This window comes from Taudactylus pleione, unplaced genomic scaffold (genome assembly GCF_031769625.1).
Source record: "Taudactylus pleione unplaced genomic scaffold, aTauple2 ptg000407l, whole genome shotgun sequence".
NCBI lineage: Eukaryota > Metazoa > Chordata > Amphibia > Anura > Myobatrachidae > Taudactylus > Taudactylus pleione.
In genome coordinates this window covers 3,892,665-3,919,065 of record NW_028284809.1, presented here as the reverse complement: position 1 = coordinate 3,919,065, position 26,401 = coordinate 3,892,665, and the positions used below count along the sequence as shown (strand labels likewise).

At 50.1% G+C, this 26,401-nt stretch overlaps 1 protein-coding gene across 1 annotated transcript in view; it reads right to left on the bottom strand.

Annotated features, from left to right (window-relative positions):
* LOC148506384 (uncharacterized) overlaps window positions 1-26,401 on the bottom strand; it is a 75,142-nt gene that overhangs the window by 38,082 nt on the left and 10,659 nt on the right. The window contains exons 2-3 of the mRNA XM_088446852.1: window positions 16,713-16,928; window positions 104-382 (exon numbers count right to left, since the gene is read on the bottom strand). Of these exons, the coding sequence (XP_088302978.1) occupies window positions 104-382; window positions 16,713-16,928 (495 nt within the window). The remainder of the gene's footprint in view (window positions 1-103; window positions 383-16,712; window positions 16,929-26,401) is intronic.

Genomic DNA, 26,401 nt, shown 5'->3' with positions numbered 1-26,401 from the left:
CTCCAACAGTATACACTGCAGCATAACGATTTGCATTTTAAATAATACTAAGTGGAAATGGGATAGTAATCTGAATATCAGCGTGAATAGCCAGTAACCTCACCTGTCGCAGTGCCCTGGGCCTGGAGATCCGATTGGCTGCAGGTCATGTTCTTCCATCCTTTGTCAGGGCAGGAATAATTCCCAGCATCCTGTGGGAAGACGGAGGTGACAGAGAGGGATGGCCCATTCCCCACCACTATAATGTTCAGTGGGCACCTCCCTCTTCTCACCACAGCTACGACATGTCCGTCTCTAGACCACGACAGGCTTGTCCAGTTTCTGGCGGCGTTGCAGGAAACTCTCACATACTTTCCGGGGTCAAACGCCACGTTGTTGTTTTCTACATATGGCGGAAGGGAAAAAAAAAAGGTCAATATTCACTGTACTGTGTATATCTGCTCCAATGGGCAGAGTTATCTATAACCTTTATACAGCCCTAACATTAGGTACTGAGTATAAGCCTAGTCCTCACTGTAGGCCAATCTCAAATCTAAAATGAATTCAAATCCTGCATTTGCATCCCCTAAGCCTGAGAGACCCGCGCCGGGCACCATGTCTCCCAGTGGCAACGTGCTGCGCTCTGCGGAACACTTGTCACAATCTGGTTATCCGGGGCAACAGAAGGGAAGAGCTCAGCAATGTGATATTATTACAACAGGCTGTAAAGGAGTAAGTAAAGACAAACCCTCATTTTTAAACACAATTTTAAACACAGCATTTTGCGAGCGCCTCTGAATGAGGTCCTATTTGTGTATATAATGTACACTTGAAGGCTGGGACTCCATCTGGCTGGTGCCAGCACCCCTGCCATGTGATCTTAGGTGATTTTACTCAGCACAGCACAGGTTCCTGCATTGCTGGCTACAGATTAGCTTGGGCACAATTATGGTAAGTCCTTGATAAATCGATGTAAAGGACGTGATGCAGAGCTAAGTGATTCTTTGCTACTACGGACGCGCAGAAAATCCCTAAAAACTCCTACGGCGCATGCGTTACACAGAGAGTGCGCACAAAGGCGCTGCTGTTATTCAGACGTATGGTATCAGGGATGGCTTGGAAAAATGTTGGGCATGCCCGGGCAGCGACTGGGAGGTGGCTAAACAGAGGCACAGAGCATAGATGCCGACATTCTGGATGCCCCTTCCAGGAGGGGGCAGCCAGATCGACAAAATTGGGGGCGTGGCCGGCATTTGTGGGAGGATCGGGGGCGTGGCCATGCGATCATGTCATTTTGGCCCCATCCCCGCCACACAATGCCAAGATTTCCGGCATTGTGCAGCAGGGGGCGGAGCTCAAATGACGCATGAATCGCGTCACCGGCCCCCCGCTGCGGGGGACTCTCATACAATCGCAGGGGGGGGGGCAGGAGGGGTCGGTGGCTGCCGGGAGGCTTGCCTGCCTTTCCGGGGGGCCGGGAGCTGCACCCGATTTTCGGGAGGCTCCCGGCCAAATCGTGAGGGAAGGCAAGTATGGCACAGAGATGGTCCGACGTACGGGCTGAAGTGTTTGCGTATACAGCCGTTGAATCGCTCCCTGTGGAGGTCACATTCAGATGGTAAATCTGCCCCTGCCATGGGGCTGGTACAAGTTTTGGGACCGATGGCGGAGGGTATTAAAGCGAGTATGGGTTCTGAAAGTGGGCGTCTCAGTGCTGCACATACGGATGTACAGCAGGTAAGGGGCTTTGTAGCGGCATCTGCATAAAGTCGCAAACGGGCAACCACCAATGGACGCAGCGGTTGCTGCATCTGCGTTCCCCTGTGAATCGGGCACAGTGTGTGTGTATTAGAAATATTAGGGACCTTGGTGAGGGTGATGGGCTCCCATGCAGAGCCGTAACTAAACTTTTTGGTGCCCTGTGCCAGAGAGAGCATTGGCCCCACCCCCTTTTTTAAATTGGGACATAAGATAATAGTGCACCTGAGAAAGGGCCATGGCCTCATGGGGAAGGGCCAGGGAAGAGATAGGGGAGGTGAGAATGATAATAAACAGGAAAAGTGACAGGCCCAAACAGCGCCCCCTGCCCTGCGGTGCCCTGTGCCATGGCACTGGTCGCACCACCCTAGTTACGTCCCTGCTCCAATCGGATCCCTCCCAGCACCCCCCTGCGGTGCATGCGCAGAATGACACCAGAGGGGCTAAATTTTGTGATTTTAAATAGCCTGTGGACTGTGGCAGGTGGGATGTTGTACAGGGGGTGGGGAGTACATCCCTTTAGTGAATCTGCGATAGAAAACCTATTTGGAAGTGTTTGCCTCTATATTTTATTTCTGGCATTAAGGGGCATATCCAATTCAGGCGCAGTTTTGAAAAACCCTGCGGCTCACAATTTTCCCCGCAGCCGCGAGGGTTTTCATATTCAATTGCCAGGTAATTTCTATAGGAATGATAGGCCTATATTTGCGCAGCCCTAGAGCAGGTCTAAAAACTAAAAATTAAAAATCCCTATTATAAGCTTAAAATGTTGGGGACCCCTTCAGAACCCCTTGGACATGCCCTCCAATGACTAATTAGGCAATGGTAAGTTTTCAATTAGCCTAATTGTTCTAATAATTACATGTCATTATTGGTTGCTAAAATTACCAAGCCCCAAAACTTTTTTGTTAATTTATGCACAAAAAACTAAATGAAAGCAATAATTTAAATGAAAATAATTGTGTTATATTTTCATTTACAATTTTTTTTAATTGGCCTAAAATTACCCCAAATCACCTTTTTTTTATTTTTTTGTTTGTGCAATTTTTTTGTAATTTGATATAAAACAAAAAGTTTGCTTTGTATAATTTTTTTTGCTTTAAAAAAAATTAACACATATCATCTATTTCATGCATTTTTAAAGAACAATTTATTTTTCTTTGGGACAATAATGAACATTATTACTGTTACCCAATGTTTTTTTGTTATTTTATTGGGTTACAGGCTATTCCCCATTTTGTTTTTTAAATTCCTCATGGAGTTTTGCTCGAAAAAAAATGTCACAACAGATTTTTTTTTCTATTGGATACTGTGAGTATTGGGAGCTCCCATGCTCACAGTAATAGAAAATTGATTGTGATGCTCGTAAAGTTCTTGCCGAGGAAAACCAAGCGGCCAATTGGATATACCCCTTACCATTCCCCCAGAAATGACCCTGTAATCTACATGTGATGTCATCCTCTCTGTGTCATTGGAAATGACAATCTTCCTTGGCTGCACCCTAAAAAACACAGCAGATTCTGTGCCTAATTCATATCACTCAATTCAAATCAACTAATTTGCCAACCGACTAGGACCAATTTGAATTCCTCCAATCACTCACCCCTGGATTAGATCCTATCATCCTACCTTAGTTTAGTGCATTGGTGGGGAACCTTTTCTCATTTTGATATATATAACATTATTCGTGGGCCTGGTGCAGGCCACGCCCCCTCTGTGTGATGTCATACAGGGGTGGGGTCACAATCGCCATTGATTACATCAATGCCCGAAGCATCCTGAGGATGCTCCGGGGAGCTGTAAGGGCAGCGGTGTGACCGTCTGAAGCTAGATTCATGCTGCAGGGTGCCATTCTAGGCACACTGCTTGCCAGATGAGGCTCCAGGTGCTAGTTCCGGTGGGGACGTACACTGCGCACCCTATTGTTTTTCTTGTGGAGGACAATGTGTTTGTATTTTTACCTCTGGGGGCCAATGTATTTGTTTCCTGTAGGGGCCAATGTATTTGTTTTTTTTCTGTGGGGGCCGGTGTGCATTTTATTTTTTTCTCGTCAAGGTTGTGTTTTTTTTTTATGTGGAGGCCAATGTGTTTTATTCTTTTCTGTGGAGGCTAATGTGTTGCTTGTTTGTTTGTTTGTTTTTCTGTCGGGTGTCATTTTTTTACTGTGGGGGTCTTTTTCCTGTCGGGGTTCAATGTGTTTTTTTTTCTGTGCGGGCCATTGTATTTTAGTTTTTTCTTGTGCATTGTCAAGTGTATTAGAAATGTGTTGGGTGTTCCTAGTTGGTTACAGGGGGTTGGCTATAGAGACGCTGAATTGCTCACATTGGAGGCCATACTTAGATGGATGATCTGCACCTACCATAGGGCTGGTGAAAGTTCCAATGGTGCAACTGATGGTGGCGTCTAAAGTCTTAGGGGTCTACTCTCTAATCCTTGGAGAGATATAAAATAGAGAAAGATAAGTCCCAGCCAATCAGCTCCTGACAGTCATTGTTCCCGCCCCCTCAATGGACCCCCACCTCCTCAACTGACCCCGCCCCCCATTAGGGCTGCTTCCATAAATTTCCTGGGCTGGTTTTCCATCCCAATCTGCCCCTGGTCAGACCTCAGGAATTGCTTACTTCAGCGCACACTATGAGGCCTCAGGCTGCGTATGGTATAACAGTGTATAATTAATGCATGCCCCTGCAATGCCATTGAAATGCACTGGCACGCCTGCATTTCCCCGTCCACCCTCCTGTCACCTCCAACAAACGGCACTTCCTGTCACTCACTCTGCCATGGGTCGCTGTCCCGATCGTAGTGGTTAGTTTGCGCATGCGATCATAACTCTGCAAATGCAGCAAATATTCTGGACGGTCATTAGTAATCTGAATAGAAATTATAATAAAACAACAATAGAGAAACTGTATCTAATATAGGGCCAAATTCTGTGTCAGATGCAATGTGCTCGCAGCTGTGGCAGCCAGATCGACTACCATATGCTAATCCTAGTATCCATAAGGCTTCATGCATATGGTCTAACCACAGACTGTTTTTCCACCTGCCGCCCTCATCATTAGTATCGGCAATTACACCCAGCCTGGGTGCACGATACATGTCAGAACCAGGTGCCCCTACACCCAGTCGCCACCCAGTAACGCCCATTTCACGGAGAGAGATTCGGCCATGCATGGACAGAAGCCATCCGCTCTCGTATCCCCCGTCAATGTGTGTATTCATAGTGCAGTAGGGATGGCCATCGACCATCGATGATTCATAATCATCAATGGTTTTTGGCCGATGTTGAATGTTTTTACCATTAATGGGGGAGAACCAGATGGTTTCCCTCCATCTGTGGTACAGCATAACTGAATGTTTTTTTTTTTTTTTTAGTTTTCGCACTTGCGAAGACTCGCCCCCAGGTTCTGATTGGCCCACAGGCAGGGGTGTTTCTAGAGAGGAGGGGGCCCGTGTGCAGTCTCCGACACAGGCCACCTCCTCTCTGCCCGGCGGCCGGCAGCGCACTGAGCTGTGCGCCGCCAGCGTCGGAGTTATAGACTCTGGGCACTAGAGTGTGCCCAGAGTCTAGTGTCTGCACAGGTCACCGGGAAAATGGCCGCAGTGGCCATTTTCCCTGTACTGCGCATGCGCAAACGACGGGAAAATGGCTGCCGCGGCCATTTTCCAGTCGTTTTACAGCGCCGGACCCCCGCGCCGACGTGGGACTCCAGAGAGGTATGTAATACTATGGGTGCAGGGTGTGCGGTGGGGGGCCACCCTTGACCCAGGGGCCCGTGTTCCCCGCACACCCTGCTCCGATTATAGATTACATAGTTGGTAACCATCGATGGCCACTTGCTATATCACCATCAATGGTAACACCACCGATGGCCATCGCTATAGTGCACTGCATGTGCAGTCTGCGATTGCTTTTCGCAGCTTGTCTGTAGTCTACTGATGATTTTGAGATGCATCCACATTTGGACTTGGGGCCTGATTCAGACCCGCTCGCTAAGAAGCGTTCGCAAGCAGGCTGCCGATGTTTGCATTGTACGCATGCGTACGCATCGCAGTGAGCATGCGCGAACGATCGGGAAGCGTTCGCTCACTGCGCATAGACAGCCCGGCTGAATGAGTGACAGGAGATGCCGTTTGGCAACAGGGGCTGGCCATTAAAAACGGGGGAGTGGAGGTCTGAACGCAGGCGTGCCTGAGCGTCTTAACGCTGTTTCAGAGGCGTGCATAGTTAAGAGGCAGCGTCATAGTACACGTCACTTGGTTGAATTTTACATTGAAGCACTTGCAGTGCTTGCGGTAGGGTACGGTCAACCACAAGTGCTGAGTATGCATCCGATGGTACCTGATGTACCGATGGTTGCATACACTTCCTGGAGATGACGTGCGCAAGTGGGCGTCTGAAGACTGGCTGGTCGGCATCTGCATACACAAAGCGATCGCTCGCCAAGACATAGTGGGCGTGCTAATGCCTTGCGATCGCCTGCCTTGCCGAATTTGCATACGCATCGGGCGAGTGAACGCATTTAGCGAGTGGATCTGAATCAGGTCCTTGGTCCTACTTAGAAACCAGACCATTGTGTGCTCTCCTGTTGTTATTAAGCTCACACAGTAACCACTTGTGCTGAAGGCTCCTCGCTTTAACAGTCAGATGGATGCAGCAGATTTCATACAGCTTATAGGCCCTCATTCAGAGCCGTACGCTCTGAGCAGAGCGCACGCTCTGCATGAGGGCCGGGCTCCATTTTCATGGAGCGTCCTCCTGGACGCTCGTATAGCTGTGGGTCACCACCCACAGGCTATACGAGCGTGCATTTTGATGGCCGCGATGGTCGTGACCATCGCGACCATCGAAATTGCGAGCCGGAGCCTGCGGTTGAGGTTTTCAACCGCAAGCTCCGGAGTGATTTTGGCTCTATCAGAGCCAAAATCACTCCCACTGACATCACTAGTGATGTCAGTGGGCCGGCTTCTGACGGGAGGCGTTCCCGTGGGAACGCCCCCGTCAGGGAGGCACGCCCCCGGCACGCCCACCAAAGGGGGCGTGCTGTCAATCAACATTGACAGCACGCCCCCTTTGATCGGACACAACGAGCGAAGGAAAGTCCTTCGCTCGTCGTGTCTGGCGCATGCGCACGACGGAGCTCCCTCCGTCGTGCGCATGCTCAGTGCAGACCATCGACCCACTTGCGAGCGGACAGCCGCTCGCAAGTGGGTCTGAATCAGGCCCATAGACTTCTCCCAGGGATTCTCAACAAGTACATGAAATCTGCTGACTATCAAAGCGAGGAGCCTCCGGCACAAGGGGTTACTGTCTGAGCTTAGTACCAAGTTATTATATTGGATAAGCGGGATCTCAGCATTTACGGACACTGGCAGTGGGGCTTCTCACTACTTGCACGCTTGGACTCACGGATATACACCAGGGAAGAGCTTTGTAGCTGCTTTAGCATAAATCTGCAGACGCAACCGCGGCAAAAGACGTAAGACTATCAGTGTGTGGCCCATGTGCACTGCACACCCTGCAACCATCATCATAGGCACGACAATGGTGTGCCCATGTGACTCACTCCTACTGTATATATGTCATAGTTCATTACTTTTAGTATTTTTTAGAGATACGTTGTGATCATCGGGTGACCTGTACAGTGTATAATTATCACTTCTACATAGAGCATATAGGGGCATATCCACTTAGCCCCGAACACTGTTCGGGCGCTAATTGTTCCCTGCGATCGGCGAAAAACGGGGATTTTTCGCCGGTAATCCCCAATTTTCACACAATATTTTTTTACTCCCTATCCTATTCATTCGGCCGAGATAATAGGATAGTTCGCCCGTTAACACATAGGAGCTGTGATAAGCTCGCGGCCCTATGTGTTCTCGCCTTTTTTGGGGCGAAAAAACGGCATTTAGCGTGGATTATTTTTCGGGACACATCAGGTCCCGAAAAAACCCCACCAATAAGTGCCGTCGTCAGGCCGACTACGGGGCTAATTGGATATGCCCCATAGTGTACATTTCTGTTCATTCCAGTATATGAAGGGAAGACTTCCACGGAGCTCTGTTTGCTCAAACTAAACAACCAATGTGGCACTGAGGGCTGCTAGAGGGTTCCCTGGTGACAAAAGTGTCATTTCAAACTACAAACCTTCCTCTTTATTATCTCACTTATCCAAGGCACTGGCGGATGTGCTCGCTCCAGGCACAGCCACCCAACTAATATCCGTAATGAAGATCAGCACGGCATGGAACTCGGACTGGTGACTGGCAGAATGTTCTTGGAATTTGAAAAAGGTTTTTGACACTGTGGGGGGTGATTCAATGAAATGAGATGGCCGCGATGAGCCGCTCCGGAACGTCCCATCGCTGCCTTCAACATCGCTGAGGAAAACTAGTAATGTTGTATGGCGGATATGTGCAGATCCCGATGTATCGATTCGCTCCCTATAAGTCACATTCTACTGCTAAGCAACGTTATGTCCTCCGGTAGATGGACTCGCTCACTCTTGTATCACATATATCCCAGATTATGTCTAACTCCAACTGTAATCTGAATCTAGTATCCAGTATATGGGTATATGGTCCTTATTCACATCTACTGATGCATTTGCATAAGGACTCCCTGACTTTCTAAATAAATTCTAAAACTGGGCCAGCTCTATAACGAATGTCTTCTTCTCGTGGCCAATCAGAGCATTGCTAATACCAAATGTAGGCTGCGGGGCTGCCGTTTATGGTCCTGCACCTACAGCTCACAATTTAGGTAGAACCTTAAACTTAATACACTGTTTTGTTTTGCAATGTAGATAGGGTATGGTCACCATATGCGGGTTGGGTACAGCATCCCGGTCACAACACTGACAGCAGCATCCCGACAGTCAGAATCCCGACACAACTAGGTGAGTACCCTAACCCCCCCCTGCAGCCTAATGCTATCTCCCCCGCAGCCTAGCCCTAACCCTCTCCCCCGCAGCTTAACCCTAACACTCCCCCTAGGGTATGCAGTCGGGATGCCGAAGGTCGAAATGCCGACCGTCGGCATCCCGACTGTCTAATCCCGGCAGGGGTCTAATGACAGACGTTGAAATCCCGACGCCTGTCATTTTACCTACGGCGGGAGCCCGACACCCGGTATACTGATCGAAGGCTGCGGAGGAGGGGGGGAGGGTTAGGTTAGGGGCTCCCGGAGGGGACTTAGGGTTAGGCACCCCCCGGGAGGGCTAGGGTTAGGCTAGGGTAAGGGGTGGTAGAGTTAGGCACCCCCGGGGGGGAGGTTAGGGATAGGCACCTCCCTGGGAGACTTAGGTTTAGGCTGCGGGGAAGGGGGGGGTTAGGTTTAGGCACTTACAGGGGGGTTAGGCACTTGGGGGGGAAGGTTAGGGTTAGGCACCCCTGAGGAAGGGTTAGGGGGGGGTTAGGTTAGTGAATACTTAAAATACTTACCTGTCGGGATCTTCACTGCGGGTCTTCCATGCATCCGGCGGTATTTCATACCGATTCCCCCCCCCAGTACCTAGCCCTAAGCCTAACTCTCCCCCTAACCCTAATACTTACCGTCGGGATGCCGATGGCCAGTATTCAGGCGCCAGGATTCCGACTGCTAACTAGATCCCTGTCAGAGCTTATTCATATGTTCCCGGAATCCAGGCACTGTTACTTTTCCTGTGAAACTACCTTTAAACATTTTCTAGAGACGTTGCCCAATAATTCGTACAGATCTGAGGCACACAGCATGTATCACCTCAGACCCACTATCAGAAGCCTGTCAATGGGTCCTGAGGAGCTCATTCAGACCCGGTCGCTAAGCTGCGCTCTCACGCAGCTAATAGGGGCCGGGTATGCAAATTCCGCCATCGCACTGTCTGGTGTAAGGACGCCCTCTATGCCTTAGAAAGCGACGGCATTATGAACGCACGGCAGTATAAAGATGCCCACCTTTCTCTCTTAGCACACGTTGTGTTTGATTAATCGGTTACATCGAGAGCCATCTGAGCTGCACGCAGCCCTTGAGGTAGACCCTACCTCACCGCAAGCACTGCGATCACTGCGGGCTGAAATATAACCAAGTGACGTGTACAATTACGCTTCTTTGCTAATTATGCACACCCATTCAACGCTGTTTAGACGCTCAGACACGCCTGCGTTCGCACCACCACTCCCCTGTTCACAAGCACCTTCCCCTGTTACCACCCACAAACGGCGATATCTGTCACTCAAAGTAGCATCCAGTCTGTGTACTACGAGCGCACAATTCCCGAGCGCAGTGTGTAACTCGCGCATGCGTATTTTACTGCATAAACGCATGCGCAAATGTGCGATTATCGGTCATAGCGTGCGTTTGCAGCTTTGCGAGTGGGTCTGAATCTGGCCCTGAGTGCAATAAACAGACCAGTCTCTCCACATATGTCTCCTGGGCACCGCAAGCCTGGAAGAGTCTACGGGGTAAATTTACTAAGAATCGAGTTTGGTTGTGTTTGGTTGTGTTTAAACTCACTTTGCTTCACCAAAACTCGGGAGAGTTTTCCCTTTTAAAACTTGCATATTTACTAAGAAGTGAGTTTAGCTGAAAGTGAGTTTAAGATACCTTAAATGTGTGTATGTATGTAATAAAGCTTTATATTCACGGTGTGTGTCATGTATTTTTTTACACATTTAGTTACAGGTGAACTACAGGTCCCAGTGGCCCCTTAATGCCCCGCATGCTGGTACTTGTGGCTCTCCAAATACCAGCATGCGGGGGAGGCTTGCTGGGACCTGCAGTTCTACTGTAAAGACAATGTTGTTTTTTAAAATTTTTCACACTACACCTACACTACCAACCTGCCACCCACCGCCCAGGGGTGGCGAGGATAGCCCCGGGCTATCAGCCTAGGCCAGGGGTGCCCTGGAAAGGGGGACCCCTTTATTGGAGGGGTCTCCAAATCCCCCGGGATCCCTGGCCTGGGCTGACTAGCGGTCAGGACTGATGCTGCGGCTGGGGGGCCCGGTGAATGGGCTCCCCTGGCTGTGGCATCAGCCCCCCCGCTAGAAAGGGTCCAGAGCTGGTTTTAATTATAGGGGTACCCCTATGCAAATTTTTTCCCACTATAATTAAAACCAGGACTGGCCCTTATTTTTTTACAAATAAACAAATATATATTAGGTATTCAGCCAGAAACATAAACAAATCACACTGATCTGTGTATGTTTCTGCCAAACTCGCAGCTCAGGAGGTGAGTGTTTAAAACTTCAATTTAACAGTGAGTTTGCTACAAACTCACCCGAGATTGTAAACTCGATTCTTAGTAAATTTGCGAGTTTCATCTTTTCCATGTAAAGTACTTCCTAGTTTGGCCAATGGTGAGTTTAGTTGAGTTTGCAAACTCGCATGAGTTTGAACAGTAAGAAGAGAAAACTCACTTCCAAACTCGCACCTGTTTGGTCTTAGTAAATTTGCGAGTTTGAAAAAAAAGGCTAAACTCGCATGAGTTTGCAAACACAACCAAACACAACCAAACTCACCCAAACTCAATTCTTAGTAAATTTACCCCTACAAGTCAGTTAAATCTGTTTCCAGCCTCTGTCATGTTTAGGGACCCATACATCAGCAATCACAAAAAAAACATTCACAGATTCTATGATTTTTTTTCCCCCAATGTAAAGATTCCCCAATCCACCAATCAGCTCCTATACATTACACATATGCTTCGGTGATTTGCAGATCATTTTCAGGAAAGACAGATCTGCCAATTGTGAAAGGCTCATTATTGCACTAGTAACGGTCTGCAAATCGGCTGATTGTACTAACAATCTACAGCCCCAATTGGTCTGTGAGATCCAACATGTTGGACAACCCTGATTCACCAATTCCAATCACTGTTTTGGTTGGAATCTGCAATCTGTGAGCCCCATACAGTACATTGCCGATTTGTTTTGCACAATCATCTGCAAAACGCCCCAATTGGTTACTGATGTATGGGGGGGGGGCTTTACTCTATCTTTTCTTTCCTGGTATAACCATGTGCAGTGATAAAGCAAATCTGCCTTTCTCTGTTACCTGAAAATGGTCTACGATGCGGCAAGGTCATATTAGAAATGGAGAAAAGGGGAGGTACTGCAGCTCCCAAGGTTTGTCTTCCCGGCAAAACACTTTTTATTTAACAATGGTTAACACAGAAAAAAAACTCAGTCCCTTATGGCTTTTTGATGAATCATAGTGAAATTAGGGTCACGTTTGGGGATGTGAAAGTTGCTTTATGTGTAAGCATGAAATTAGTAACATCCTGTTCTATTAATGGCACCAAATCAACTCTGGTCCTGTGCTTCACAAACTACTAAATACATGCAAGGTTTTATAGAGAGAGACACAAACAGAGAGAGGAGAGAGGGATAGGGAGAGAGAGGGATAGGGAGAGAGAGTGAGGGGGGGAGAGAGAGAGGGAGGAGGAGAGGGGGGGGGAGGGGAGAGGGGGAGAGACAGGGATAGGGAGAGGGAGGGGGGGAGAGAGAGAAGGAGGAGGAGAGAGGGGGGTGGAGAGAGAGGGATAGGGAGAGAGAAGGATAGGGAGAGACGGAGAGAGAGGGAGGGGGGAGAGAGAGGGAGGGGGGGAGGAGAGAGAGAGGGATAGGGAGAGTGAGGGGGGGAGAGAGAGAGGGAGGAGGAGAGGGGGGGAGGGGAGAGGGGGAGAGACAGGGATAGGGAGAGAGAGGGAGGGGGGAGAGAGAGAAGGAGGAGGAGAGAGGGAGTGGAGAGAGAGGGATAGGGAGAGACGGAGAGAGAGGGAGGGGGGAGAGAGAGGGGGGGAGGAGAGAGAGGGGGAGGGAGAGGGGAGAGAGGGAGGGGGAGGGGGGGAGAGGGAAAGGGAGAGAGAAGGATAGGGAGAGACGGAGAGAAAGGGAGGGGGGGAGACGGAGAGAGAGGGAGGGGGGGAGGAGGAGAGAGCGGGATAGGGGGAGAGAGAGAGAGAGGGGAGAGAGGGAGGTGGAGAGGGAAAGGGAGAGAAGGGTAGGGAGAGAGAGGGATAGGGGGAGACGGAGAGAGAGGGAGGGGGGGGAGGAGGAGAGAGAGGGATAGGGGGAGAGAGGGGGAGGGGGGGAGAGGGGGGAAAGGGAGAGAGAAGGGGAGGGGGGGAAAGGGAGAGAGAGGGGGAGGGGGGGAAAGGGAGAGAGAGGGAGTCTATCCTGACTGTGCTCTTTGGTTCTTTGGACTTTTCCCTTTTTATCCTTTTCTCCATTTAACCATATTTCTCCCTTTATTCTACCTCTGTAGTGTCCCTGTTTGAGTTGCCATTGGATCCACCATGCCTTTTATACTCATGCAATTACAGTAAGATCCTCCACTTACCTTCACACCTTTCTTATTAGTCCTACTTGGCCAGACTCAGAGTCACATGCCGCTGCGTCCGCTTGTGCTGTAGACGCGCCTGCGACCTTATGCTAATGCTGGTATCAGCCTTTCCCCTGGTGCACATCTGTGCGGCTGACTGTGCAGGGGCTGGGACACCCTCTCTGTGCTCCTGTATAGGCCACATTCCCACTTACTGCCTCTGTCCAACCATTGAGACTTACACCAGCCCCATGCCGGGTGCAGATTACCGATCAGACTACGGCCTCAAATGTGCGCGATGAAGCACCTGTGTGCGTCACCAGTTCAGTGACGCCCATAACACGCCCATAACACAGCCCATCTCCATACGTCTGATTTTCCAACTCCCAGTCACAGGAACGCCCGATACATTTCCAATACACAGTGTAACGCATGCGCCGTAAGAGTCATTAGGGATATTTGCGCACATGCAGTAGCAAATAACCAATACACGGCGATGCCCCCCCTGCATGACATGTTCATAGCGTAAACTTGCTGGACCCTACACAACCTACTCTGATATAAGAAAAGAGATTGGGCATGAAGCATTAGAGACAGGCGTGAGCCCATTAACGAGTACAGATCATTAATATTCATAAGGTCCACTAACGGTGACAATGCCGAGTTTTGGTAAATGTCATCTTGAGATTACCACCAGCATGGAAGCCGGCACCCTGCCCTGCCCATGTTGTGAACACTAGCCACCAGGAAATGGAGCAGTATTGGGCACTAGCCACCAGAAGGGGCGTCAGTATTGTATTTAAGCTGTAAGGAATGGGACAAGTAATGTAGACTAGCAGCCAATATAGGGGTCTGTATGAAACACTAGCCATCAGGGAAGGGTATGTTTTGTACACAAGCCACAAACCAAACTAGACACCAGGAAAGGGCTCTGTATTGCATATTAGCCATAATAAAGGTTTGTATACACTAATAATCAGTAAAAGGGTCTGTATTATACACTAACCACCAAAAGGGCTGTAGGGTATGAACTTATGGGGTACGTTGTTGTCACACCTCCCAACGTTCAATTCAAATTAGGGATGTGGAGGCTCGGATAGGTTCGAGTTTGCACGTTGAGTTCGGATTTTTCCCTCCAAAAAAACGGAACTCAGAAAGAGGCAAAACGTCATCTTACATGGACGAACATCATCATTCCTGGACAAAAGTGTAATTATGGGGTATATTATCAAAGTTCGATATTGCATTCAATTTTATGTTCGATTTAGCACACCTGAAATAGAATCAAATCGAATGTAGAAATCCGTGTCAAATCCCACATTTAATGAAATTCGATGTTGGAAGCCTTTTCTAAATAGAATTCGATGTGGTTTGATTTTAAATAGTGATTTCTTGTTCTATTTTGAATGGCCATGTGCAAATCGAACACTAAATCAAACACCAATTGAACACAAAATCGAACTTAAAATCCCCAAATAATAGACCTGGTTCATGCTGGAATTATATCAAGAGCAGGTGTGAATTACACAGATGCATGCACAGATCAGTGAGATCCGTACATCTCTCTGTGTGGGAAAACCTATAAAATGTGTAAAATCCCCCCAAAACGAAGTGGGATCCCCCCAAAATACACAACCAGCACTGGGCTTTTCTGAGCCGGTCCTGGTTGTGAAAATATGGGGGACAGAAGACGTAGAGTTCCCCCATATTTTCTACAACCAGCACCAGGCTCAGCGAGCCGGTCCTGGTTTTGAAATTATGGGGGACAAATTGAGTAGGGCTCCCCGTATTTTCCAAATCCAGCACTGGACTCTTTCTAGAGGAGGTGTAATGCCACAGTCAGAGTACCCTTTCACTGGGAGCTCTGGCCAAAGCATTATATCTGACTGCTATTCAGCCCAGGCTGGGATCCCTGGGGACACCCCAATAAAGGCGTTCCCCCTCTCCAGGGCACCCCAGGGCTGGGCTGATAGCCCATGGTTATCTCTGGCACCTCAGTCAGTGAGTGCCGGGTTGATTGTGTATAAAAATAAATTAAACAACATTGTTTATTACGGAGAACTAGAGGTCCCAGCAAGCCTCCCTCACATGCTGATACTTGGAAAACCACAAGTACCAGAATACGGTGCATCAATAGCCCGCTGGTACCTCAAGTTCACATGCAAAATAAATATTACAATAATGACAAGACTCACACTCTGTGACAGTACAACTTTATTAGTAATTGAAATCAATGGTGGGAACCGTTCATTGGTTGAGAGAGGAGGAGGCTTGCCTCTCTCAGCCAATGAACGCTCAGCCCATGCATTACTAAGTGAAATGCCGTGGCCGAGCTGTCATTCTGGAAGCGCCATACTTGAGGACGGTACTGTTTTGTGAAGACGGTGGATGCCTGCATGGTGGGGAGGACGTGTACAAGGGATTGTAGGTGAGAATGTGTGAGTTTAATAAAGTTGTACTGTCACGGTATGCGAGTCTTGTCTTTACTGTAATATTTTTTTGCAGGTGAACTAGAGGTACCAGCGGGCCATTAATGCCCCACATTCTGATACGTGTGGTGCTCCAAGTACCAGCATGTGGGGAAGGCTTGCTGGGACTTCTAGTTCTCCTGTAAAAGACAATGTTATTTATTCTATTTTTATACACAATCAACCCTGTACCCACCGTCCAAGGGTGCTGGGGATAGTCCCGGACTATCAGCTCAGGCCTGGGGTGCCCTGGTGAAGGGGAACCACTTTTTTGTTATTATTTTTACATTTTAACACTTTTCCACATTTTTACACACAGAAGCATGCATGGATCTCAATGATCTGTGCATGCTTCTGTGTAACTCGCACCTGCTCATGCTAAAATCAACAGCATGAAGCAGGGCTATTATTTTAGGGATTTTGGCCCTGATTCAGAGCCGGATGCTCTGACCAGAGCGCTCGCTCTGAATCTGGGCCCTCCTCCATTAAAATGGAGCGTCCTCCTGGACGCTCGTATAGCTGTGGGTCACCACCCACAGCATATACGAGCATGCAAAACCATCGCGACCATCGGACTTGCGAGGGAAACCCTGCGGTCGGGTTTCCCAGCCGCAAGGCCAGGAGTGATTTTGGCTCTATCAGAGCCAAAATCACTCCCACTGACATCACTAGTGATGTCAGTGGGGCCGGCTTCAGACGGTAGGCGTTCCCATGGGAACGCCTCCGTCTGGCAGGCACGCCCCCGGCACGCCCACCAAAGGGGACGTGCTGTCAATCAATATCGACAGCACGCCCCCTTTGGTGCGAGACCCCGAGCGATGGAAAGCCCGTCGCTCGCCGGGTCTCGCGCATGCGCACGACAGAGCTCCCTCCGTCATGCGCATGCGCAGTGGGGAACATCGACCCACTTGCGAGCGTACTGCCGCTCGTGAGTGGGTCTGAATGACCCCCTTTATGTTCAATTTGGTGTTCGATTTCAAATTGAATATTAGTAAATCAGGGGTTTGAGTGGGATTCGGTTTTATGTTCGATTTGACATTCGATTTTGCCTTAAGTAAATCTCCCAAAAGCAAAACCGAATGCAAATTGAATGTGAAATCACTCAAAACGGAACATTAGTAAATATACCCCTAAAACTGCAATATGGTGAGTAAAATATTATCAGGTAACACAATTAGTCGTCGGTTCATCTCTGCTCCTACCTGTGGGCACAGAACCGTCCACTGAGCAGGAATAAATCTGGGAACCTATCCTGTTGCCATTTTCCGGCAGCAGCAGAGATGGGGTTAAAGTGTCTAACTTCAGAATGAACGTTTTCACCTCCAGCGTCATCCATGGTTGGTCAGTGCCCATCGCCAACTTTATCTTCACCGGCATTGGCCTGATGGGAAAGAGGCCACAGGCTGATAACATGTGTCCTAGGTGAGAAACAGGAAACATGAAAATTATTTGTATGATATTCTAATAAAATCCTTAAACTCTCTATCGTCGTAGGACAGATGAACCATAACTAATAATCTTAACACTATACACTTCACTAAATAAAGACATGAGACTGAATGTGCCGTTCAAAATAAATGGTCAGCTTTATTTATTATAACAGAAGAACGGTGGCATATTGCAACCACTTGACTTAGGCAATGATGTCACAAGTTGCGAGGGCCATATATCCCATTGTCAAAGGCAAATGTGAAACTACAACTTGCAAGGGCCAACTATCCCTTTCTAAGCAAGTGGGGAGGTATCCGACACCTACACCAATGCACTATTCAGGCCCACTCGGATGAGAGGCGCCGCTGACCCCAGTAGGGTGATATCAGCCTAACCAGTGCATTGAAGGGGAGTGCACCTCCTATACTGCAGCAAGCTGGCCGCCAAGTTGCCATTCTTTCCTGCCACGCAAGGTTCTCCCCAAGAACCAAGCCTGCCACCATCTAACTAAGGGCCGTATTAAATTTGAAGCGAAAAGCTGTTTTCATGTGTTTTTGGCGAAAACTTTTCACCGATGACATAATTTTCGCCTGTTTTGATTTTACTCCGTATTTAATTTGGAAGACTTTCTGCAATGCAATGTAATAGGCAAAAAAGTTTTGTCTATGAATGGGAGGCAGAAAAAAGTGCAGAATTGGGGTTTTGGGGTGCAACGTTGCAGGAACCCCCGTGCAGCCTTCAGACAGTCCCCCAAAGGTAAACTGTGTCAAAATAAAAAAAAAAAAACACTTAAGAACACCCAAAAAATTACTTTGAATTTGGGGGGGTTAAAAAAAAAATGTTGGGGGACAAAGTTTAAAACTAGCGAACTTGACTCTGGGAGGGTCCCCAATTCTGCCCCAAGTGTTTTTTTGATTGCAGGGGCTTGCGGCAGGTGGATTTTTCACAATTTTTTTCAACTTAACTTTAGCAACTTTTGAATATGCTGACCCCCATTTTCAAGTACCCCAAATTTGCTGGGATAACTTATTTTCTGCAAAAATACTCCTGAATACTATTCTGCACCACATATAGAAAAACGCTATTTAGCAGCTATTGAGCCCGTTGAAAAACACCAAATACCTTCAGCAAGCCAAATTGGGGGGTACCACAGTGAACCCCCATGTCAGAGCATCTTTTGGGGGGTGTCAGGCTGATTTCCCCAAATCTGTCAGGAATTTCCGCCTGTTCAAGTTTCACCGGGTCCCGTTTGCGCATACTTCCATATTGAATACGGGGTAAAATGGGCACGGCCGCGATACTTTTCCGCCTACAAAAGACGCGATGTAGGCAAAAAGTCTGGGAGGCGGAAAAGTATTGTGGATCCGCTCTAACTGAATACGGCTCTAAACCGGCGCTAACACTGAAAAAATTCCCTCAAGCCACAAAAATATCCCCTCCTCAGTTAGGTGAACCCCGTCTCTGCTGAAAAGGTGGGCATCCTGTACTCTGATTAAAGGGTGACGCACCACCAACCCACCCATTTCCGACACCTGTCTAGCTACCCACCTATTTACCTTCTTCCTGGAACGATCAAGGACAGCCCTGCTCGACCTACAACGCCAGGACAAACGAGCTACAATAGAGGACCAAACCACAACACATTCCGGCCAGAGCCGCACGACTTCCTGAAGGTCACTCACAATTGAGTGACGCAAATCTAAAGATGTCCTTTGACATAAATCATTACCCCCAAGATGCACTACTAAGACAAGGGGGGCGCCAAATTGTTCCACCGCACTGCGGAGTCGAGGTAAGAACTTCTCCCATAACATTCCTCTAAAACCAAACCACCTGACCCTATCCCATCGAGAAAACAACAGACTCGTCAGAGGCAAATCGTGATTGAGAAGCCCAAACAACCATATAGGCCTATCATCCAGGAAACCACCTGCAAATATAAAGAATATGTGATTTAAAGTGACATTTCTTAACTGCTATAATGAGGGGGGTGAAAAGAGGGGGGAAGGAAGACTTGACCCGAGGTAAAAACCTGACAAAAACCTGCAGGATCTTTTCTAATTTCATTATATTTCTGTATTGTTATTATCAAGTGTTTTTCTTTTATTTATTTATTTCTCTTTTTTTTATTTTATTTTGCCCATAGCAGGGCAAAAAACAGGGCGAAATCCCTTGAGACCCCCACTGACACAGTGACGAGTGGCCATAGCTCCCAAGTCAAAACATCAATACAATCAATGTTACACAAATAAAACAATTCTCCAGTCGAATGTATCTCCTGTAGGCATCGGACTTCCACCTTCCCAAAGTCTTGATTTCCTGAACCGACAGACCAGAAGAAGCAGCAAATGTCGTGGCACCAATTCTAAAATAATGGGTGCCGAAACCGGATGTCGACAGACCAAGGTGACGTATGCTGCGTTGAAAGACCGACCTGAACTGAAATTTAGTCAAAGGTGTGCATCAACCATGCACCAGGCAGCGAAGGGCGGCAGCCCATGTATGACTTGGCCAAATGTACCGGACAGAGGGCCTGATTCAGACCCGCTCGCGAGCGCTGAGCGCTCGCAAGCGGGTCGATGGTGCCCTAGTGCGCATGCGCATGACGGAGGCTGCTCCGTCGAGCGCATGCGCGAGACCCGGCTAGCGACGGGGAAGCCGTCGCTCCGGGTCTTGCACCAAAGGGGGCGTGCTGTCGATGTTGAGTGACAGCACGCCCCCTTTGGTGGGCGTGCCGGGGGCGTGGCTGCCAGACGGAGGCGTTCCCAAGGGAACGCCTACCATCTGGGTTCGGCCCCACTGACATCACTAGTGATGTCAGTGGGAGTGATTTTGGCTCTGATAGAGCCAAAATCACTTCAGGGCTTGCGGTCACCGAGACCCTACCGCAGGGTCTCGTCGCTAGCCCGATGGTCGCGATGTCTTGACCATCGCGGCCATCTTTTTGGCAGCTCGCATATGCTGTGGGTGGTCACCCACAGCTATGCGAGCGGCCAAGAGGCCGCTCCAAGTTTAGGTAGGAGAGCCCTGATTCAGAGCGAGCGCTCTGGTCAGAGCATCCGGCTCTGAATCAGGCCCAGAGTCTAGTATCCCCACAGGGCTTTAAGGAAACCCAGAGTCCTCTGCCCAACTGGTCAGTCTTTGAACGCTGAATCCTACACAACATGGTATCCTGAACGAGGACATGTGCATGCGCCAACGGGGGAGGGGAAAAACGCGATGCTGCAACTAATTCGCTGATGCGAAAAGCCCCATGATAGGCCATCGCATAAGCAATGCTGAACAAGGCAATTTCACACGAAGATGAACACACAAATTCTAAACTCACAATCAACTGTAAAAGCAATTAGGGGCCAAAAGGACAGCGACAATCGTCCGTCGCAGGGACTGCACCCGCCCAACCCCTAAGAGCCTTTTGAATTAAAAAAGCCATTAGTGATATCACGACGCCCCACCAATTTACAAAAGAAAGATATGCCGGCAAGCTTCTGGGCGACATAAGCCCGAGACTTCCCGGCAGCGAACATGCTCCAAACGAAGGCTAACAACTTGGAGTACTGAGATTTACCTGAAGAGCTCTGCTGTTGCAAGAAACCTTCCCATTGGAGCCATGAAGCCTCGTAATTCCTCAAAGTCCGTGGGGCCACGGACCGACGTGCGAGACCCTCCATGCCGGCTCAATAATCTGCCAACAATAAGATGGACAAACATCACCGACAATGGCAGCTGACAGTGCCAAGTCGCGAAACCGAGCCCAATCCTACCTAGAGATTGCATCTGCTATTGAGTGCTCGACACCGGGCACATGGCGAGCCGAGAAAACCAAATGAATTTGCAAACAACCAAGCACCAACCAAGCCAGAAGGCACAAAACCGGGAACGAAGACTGTACTATGCCTAGGTTGTCGCACCAAAAGACAATGGAGAAGCCTTGCTCCAAAGCCACCAAAATGGGTAACAATTCCAGCAGGAGCAAGTTCTTTGTGTGCCCTATTTGCACCCACTCCTGAGGCCATGTGGAAAACACCACGAGTCCCCAAGAAGAGCTCCAAAGCAGACGAACCGCCGGCATCGATGTAAAGAGGCAAGCAGACGTTAGTTTGGGGGGATGAATGCCAAAAATGCACACCATTGAAATGCAAAAGAAAATACTCCCACACAGCCATGTCAAGCTTGAGTTCCGCCGACAACCACAGAAAATGGTGTGGCAAGCACAAACCAACTAAGGCTCGCTGCAGCTTGTGACAAAACACTGTCCCCATCGGGATTACCTGACATGCGAAGTTAAAGAGACCCAACAGGGATTGCCCTTGACGCAAGGTAACCTTACCCTTTGCCAAGGCCAACCCAATTGCTTCTTGAAGCCGCCTTATCTTATCCGGAGGCAACCGACAACAGCACTCCAATGTATCGATCTCAGGCCCTCATTCAGACCCGCTCACAAGCGCTATGCGCTCGCAAGCAGGCTCTCTACAAACTGGGCAGCTGCCGATGTCGACAGCTCGCCCCGTTTTGTAGGCGGGGAGGGGTGGCTGGACAAACGGAGGCGTTCCTGAAGGAACGCCTGCCATTTGTGGGCGGCCCTAATGACATCAGTCGTGATGTCAGTAGTGAGCTTCCTGCTCTATTAGAGCAGGAAGCTCACTGGGGTTTGCAGCAGACGAGACCCTACCACAAGGGTCTCGTCGCAAGCCCGATCACCTGGCCGCTCGCTAAAGCTGTGGGTTTTTGCGAGTTGCTTTGAATGAGGTCCTCAATCCCTAAATACACCAACCTATGGAATGGCCTTCAGTTTTCTCGTGCGCAATCGGAACACCAAATTCTGAAAAAAGAGATGTTAAGGAAAACAGTAGGCGGGAACAACGATCGGAACCTGCTGGCCGGACGCACAGGAAATCGTCCAAATAGTGCGCTAGACCCACTTCCTCAGAACATGTGCATACACACACCAATGGAGAAATGAACTGAAGTGCTCGAAAAATGCACACGATATCGAACAGCCCATTGGGAGGCACTTATCCAGGTAATACCCGTCTGGCAGGAAGTCCACTTGGCATTGCGAGTGCTGAGACCCTACCACAAGGGTCTCCTCGCAATGCCGATGGTCGCGATAATCAGCCTCATGGAAAGGCCCAACTATGCGCCCCAGACTTACCTCCTTCATAACCTTGCCCTTCACCACATGAGGTAAATCCCTTGCGGATTGTAGATTCCTATGCGATCCCGGGCCAATAGACCCAGAGACTGGGAGCGGAAACCCCTCAGCAAAACCACCACGCAGAAACTCTTCATCATCCCGTAAAGGATACCAGTCCAACCACTTAGGGCCCCCGTCCCCAGCCCGCTTCTGAGCGGGCGCGGCTGGGACGGTGGAGGTAGCTCCAGACCCTTTTGTACAGGCCTTGTTGGGATTCGGGCCATTACATCTAAGACAGAGGTGGTGAAAACGACACCACACCCATGCGGGCAATTCAAGCATCGGCCTTTTCCTGATGTCGTCCTTGGCAACCTCTGTGAGGTGGGAGAAGAGGATCGAACTTGACGCCCCGCCGCGGGGGCTGAAGGAAGCTGCGCGGGCTGCGCAACCTCCATCCACACCTCCACGTCTTTACAACCCAAATCCATAACCAACACACGGTTCTGCTTCCTACAGAATTCCTCATCATAATGACGCCATGCCGTCCCTTTCGAGGACTTAAATAGGCCGTGTATCAAATGGAAATACCGGATAACATTAAGATACTCGGTCGGTCTGGACTTAAGGTAGGAGGCCGCGAAAACAGAGAAGCCGGATAACCAATTTGTCTACGATTTAAAGGCCTCAACCCCAATGCCTCCTTTTGCTTTTGCGGCCTTAAACGCCTTTTTTGCCTTATCGGTAAGCGTAAACATGTCGACATAGTGACCTTTACGAATGCACTCCCGCATTCTAGTGCGAAGACCGCATTTCACCGCCGTATTAGCGCAGTGCACTACATCAGCTCGACCGGCTCCCCCCTCCACGCTAGTACTGCTCCCTGAAGACCGGTCGCTAGAGTGCCGGGAACAATGCGAGTGACGATGGCAAGCTTTTCGCGCCCGCCTGCGCTTAGCCTTCCTGGAACTGTCGCTAGAAGTGGTGGAGGAACTGCTACTAGCCCCCCCATCGGAAGACTCAAGACACTCACCGGGAGCAACCGCAGCAGCACTTGCAACTCGAGACACAACAGCCGTGGCAGGACCCGCGACCAAAGGTTCTTCTTCCGCACTGTTCTCTGAAAAAGAAGAAGCAGAAGCAGTTTCCTGCAGTACATCCGGGGGCTGACCCCCACTCCCTAACACAGCATTGGAAGAGAACGACACTCCAGGAGAAGGGACAGACCAAAACGCTAGGCTACAAACTTGCCCTAATTGCTGTACCAGAGGAGCCAACTGCGCCTGAATGGCGGACACCGAAGGCAGGGCAGTCGACACCCCCGCCCCAGCACTGGGCCCTGGCTGTCGAGTCAGCAGCGGAGTCAATGCGCAAACTACCGACACCAACAAACCAGCGACAGCACCGGCATCAAATTGTTGAGGGACCCCAACAATCGCAGGACTGGACCCTATTGGCCCCAACAAGCCAGGAGCCCCTGAAACCAGAGAGGAGGAGACAGCAGCCCCAGGCATGAGGGATCCCATGACATTAGCAGTCTGCAATCCTGCAGTGCTGTGGGCTGCTGCCTGCTGGTCACGCCCCCTGTGCCTGTGTGAAGATGGATGCTGGCCACGCCCACCTCTCCGAGAAAATGGGCGCGGGTGCGGGAGCCATTACAGCCTCCCGACTGCCCCGCTTATGGGCCCGTTTGCGGCTGCTCGTACGCCTGCCGAGGAAGTCCCGGGCTAGGCAGCAGCTGAGTTGGCCGCACTATCTACTACCGCCATGGGAAGAGCCAGGCACGCGCGCCCACAACGGGCCCGCGGCTCTCCCCCGGCGGATGCTGGGAGCTGAGGCATGGTGGACGCCGCGCCTGCCCGACAAAAAGGCCGGGAGGAATGGCGTGGTGTATGCACTGCGGGGGGCCCGCTTGGCCACCAATCACCGGACAGGCCGTCCGGGATTGAGCGGGCACGCTGGGGACGCCCAGGCATCTTAATATTGGTAAGAGATCTGGGCAAATGGGGATTATACTGTGCAAATGCTGCTCAGTGACAGTGAGCCCAATGAGAGCAAAAGAATAGGAGGTAGGGAAAACACGTAGAATGAGAGGAGAGAGAGAAGGTTTTAGAAGTAATGAAGAAATGAGAGGCAAATAAGCAATCAGGGCTCTATTTACTAAGCAGTGTTAGGAGACAGAGTGAAAAGTGGTAAGGTGCCAGCCAATCAGCTCCCAACTGTCATCTCACAGGCTGTGTTTGAAAAATGACAGTTAGGAGCTGATTGGCTGGCACCTTATCCCTTTTCACTCTGTCTCCTAACACTGCTTAGTAAATAGACCCCTCAATCTGAACAGAGCAACAGAATTTAATTTCCCTGCTTGCCGAGATCAAATCAAAGAGGCACGATAATACCATCAACTGACCTAAAACTCCTCTAAACCCCTTCTTAACGATGATGTCCACCAAACCTACTTCTACACAACCCCCTAACTTATTAACTCAAGGGGTGAGAGGAGAGGAGACCCGCGGTCACATGAATAGGATACAGGGCACACAGTGTCATTGGTGTGATAGGTGTGGCACTATGCGTGTGGCCGGTAAGGGGAGAGGGTGCTTTGGGCCTGCGGTCACATGAATAGGATAGGCTACATAGCAGTCTGTGCACAGGGCACACAGTGTCATTGGTGTGGCACTATGCGTGTGGCCGGTAAGGGGTGGGGGGAGAGGTGCTTTGGGCTCGCGGTCACATGAATAGGATAGGCTACATAGCAGTCTATGCACAGGCCAGGGCACACAGTGGCATTGGTGTGAGTGGTGGGTTAATAGGAAAGGTTACATAGCAGTCTGTGCACAGGGCACACAGTGACATTGGTGTGATAGGTGTGGCACTATGCAGTGGCGGAACTCCCGGAGACAATGGAGTCATTTGCCGCCGGGCGTCAGCCCTGAAGGGAGCACCTGGCTCCATTATCCCCGGGAGCTGCATGGAGAAGGAGCGCCGCTGATCGGCGCTCCACCTCCATTGGCGTAACTACGGAGGGTGCAAGGGGTGCAGTCGCACCCCTGCACCCTCCATTTGCCGGGCACCCGCTGAGTGTGTTACCAGCGGCCGCCCGGCTCCTATCCTCCTGGCGGTAGCTGGAGGACGGAGCTCCCTCTGTCTTCCGGGTCCCGCAGTGTACTATGGGAGTGACGTCATAACGTCACTCCCATAGTGCCGAGGAGCGGACGCCAGGGACGGAGCTCAGGAGTGAGCTCCGTCTTCCGGGTCCCGCAATGCACTATGGGTGTGACGTAATGATGTCACTCCCATAGTGCCGAGGAGCAGACACCAGGGATGGTCGGCAGCAGCACTGGAGCGGGGATAAAGGTAAGTGTTTGTTTGTTTGTTTTGTGTGTGTGCGCGAGGTGGGGGCCATCACTACTGGGGGCAACTACAGGGGGCTCACTACTGGGGGCAACTACAGGGGCCTACTACTGGGGGCAACTACAGGGGCCTCACTACTGGGGGCAACTACGGGGGCTCACTACTGGGGGCAACTACAGGGGCCTACTACTGGGGGCAACTACAGGGGCTCACTACTGGGGGCAACTACAGGGGCCTCACTACTGGAGGTAACTACAGGGGCCTACTACTGGGGGCAACTACAGGGGTTCACTACTGGGGGCAACTACAAGGGTCTCACTACTGGGGGTAACTACAGAGGCCTCACTACTGGGGGTAACTACAGGGGACTCACTACTGGGGGCAACTACAGGTTGCTCACTACTGGGGGCAACTACAAGGGGCCTCACTACTGGGGGCAACTACCGGGGCTCACTACTGGGGGCAACTACAAGGGGCCTCACTACTGGGGGCAACTACCGGGGGCTCACTACTGGATGTACTGCATAGGGGGACCATTACTGGGGAGCACTACATAGGCGGACCACTACTGGGGGCATTATATAAAAGGAACTGCATAAGGGGGGCGGTGGCAGCTGGGGCTGGCATAGGTGCTGGGTGGTGGTACATTTTAGTTTGGGGGGGGGGCACCAACATTTATCTTGCCTCCGGGAGCCTGGGATGAAGTTACGCCACTGGCACTATGTGTGTGGCCAGTAAGGGGAGAGGTGCTTTGGGGTGCACGGTCACATGAATAGGATAGGCTACATAGCAGTCTATGCACAGGGCACACAGTGGCATTGGTGAGAGTGGTGGGTGAATAGGAGAGGTTACATAGCAGTCTGTGCACAGGGCACACAGTGACATTGGTGTGAGTGGTGGGTGAATAGGAGAGGTTACATAGCAGTCTGTGCACAGGACACACAGTGACATTGGTGTGAGTGGTGGGAGAATAGG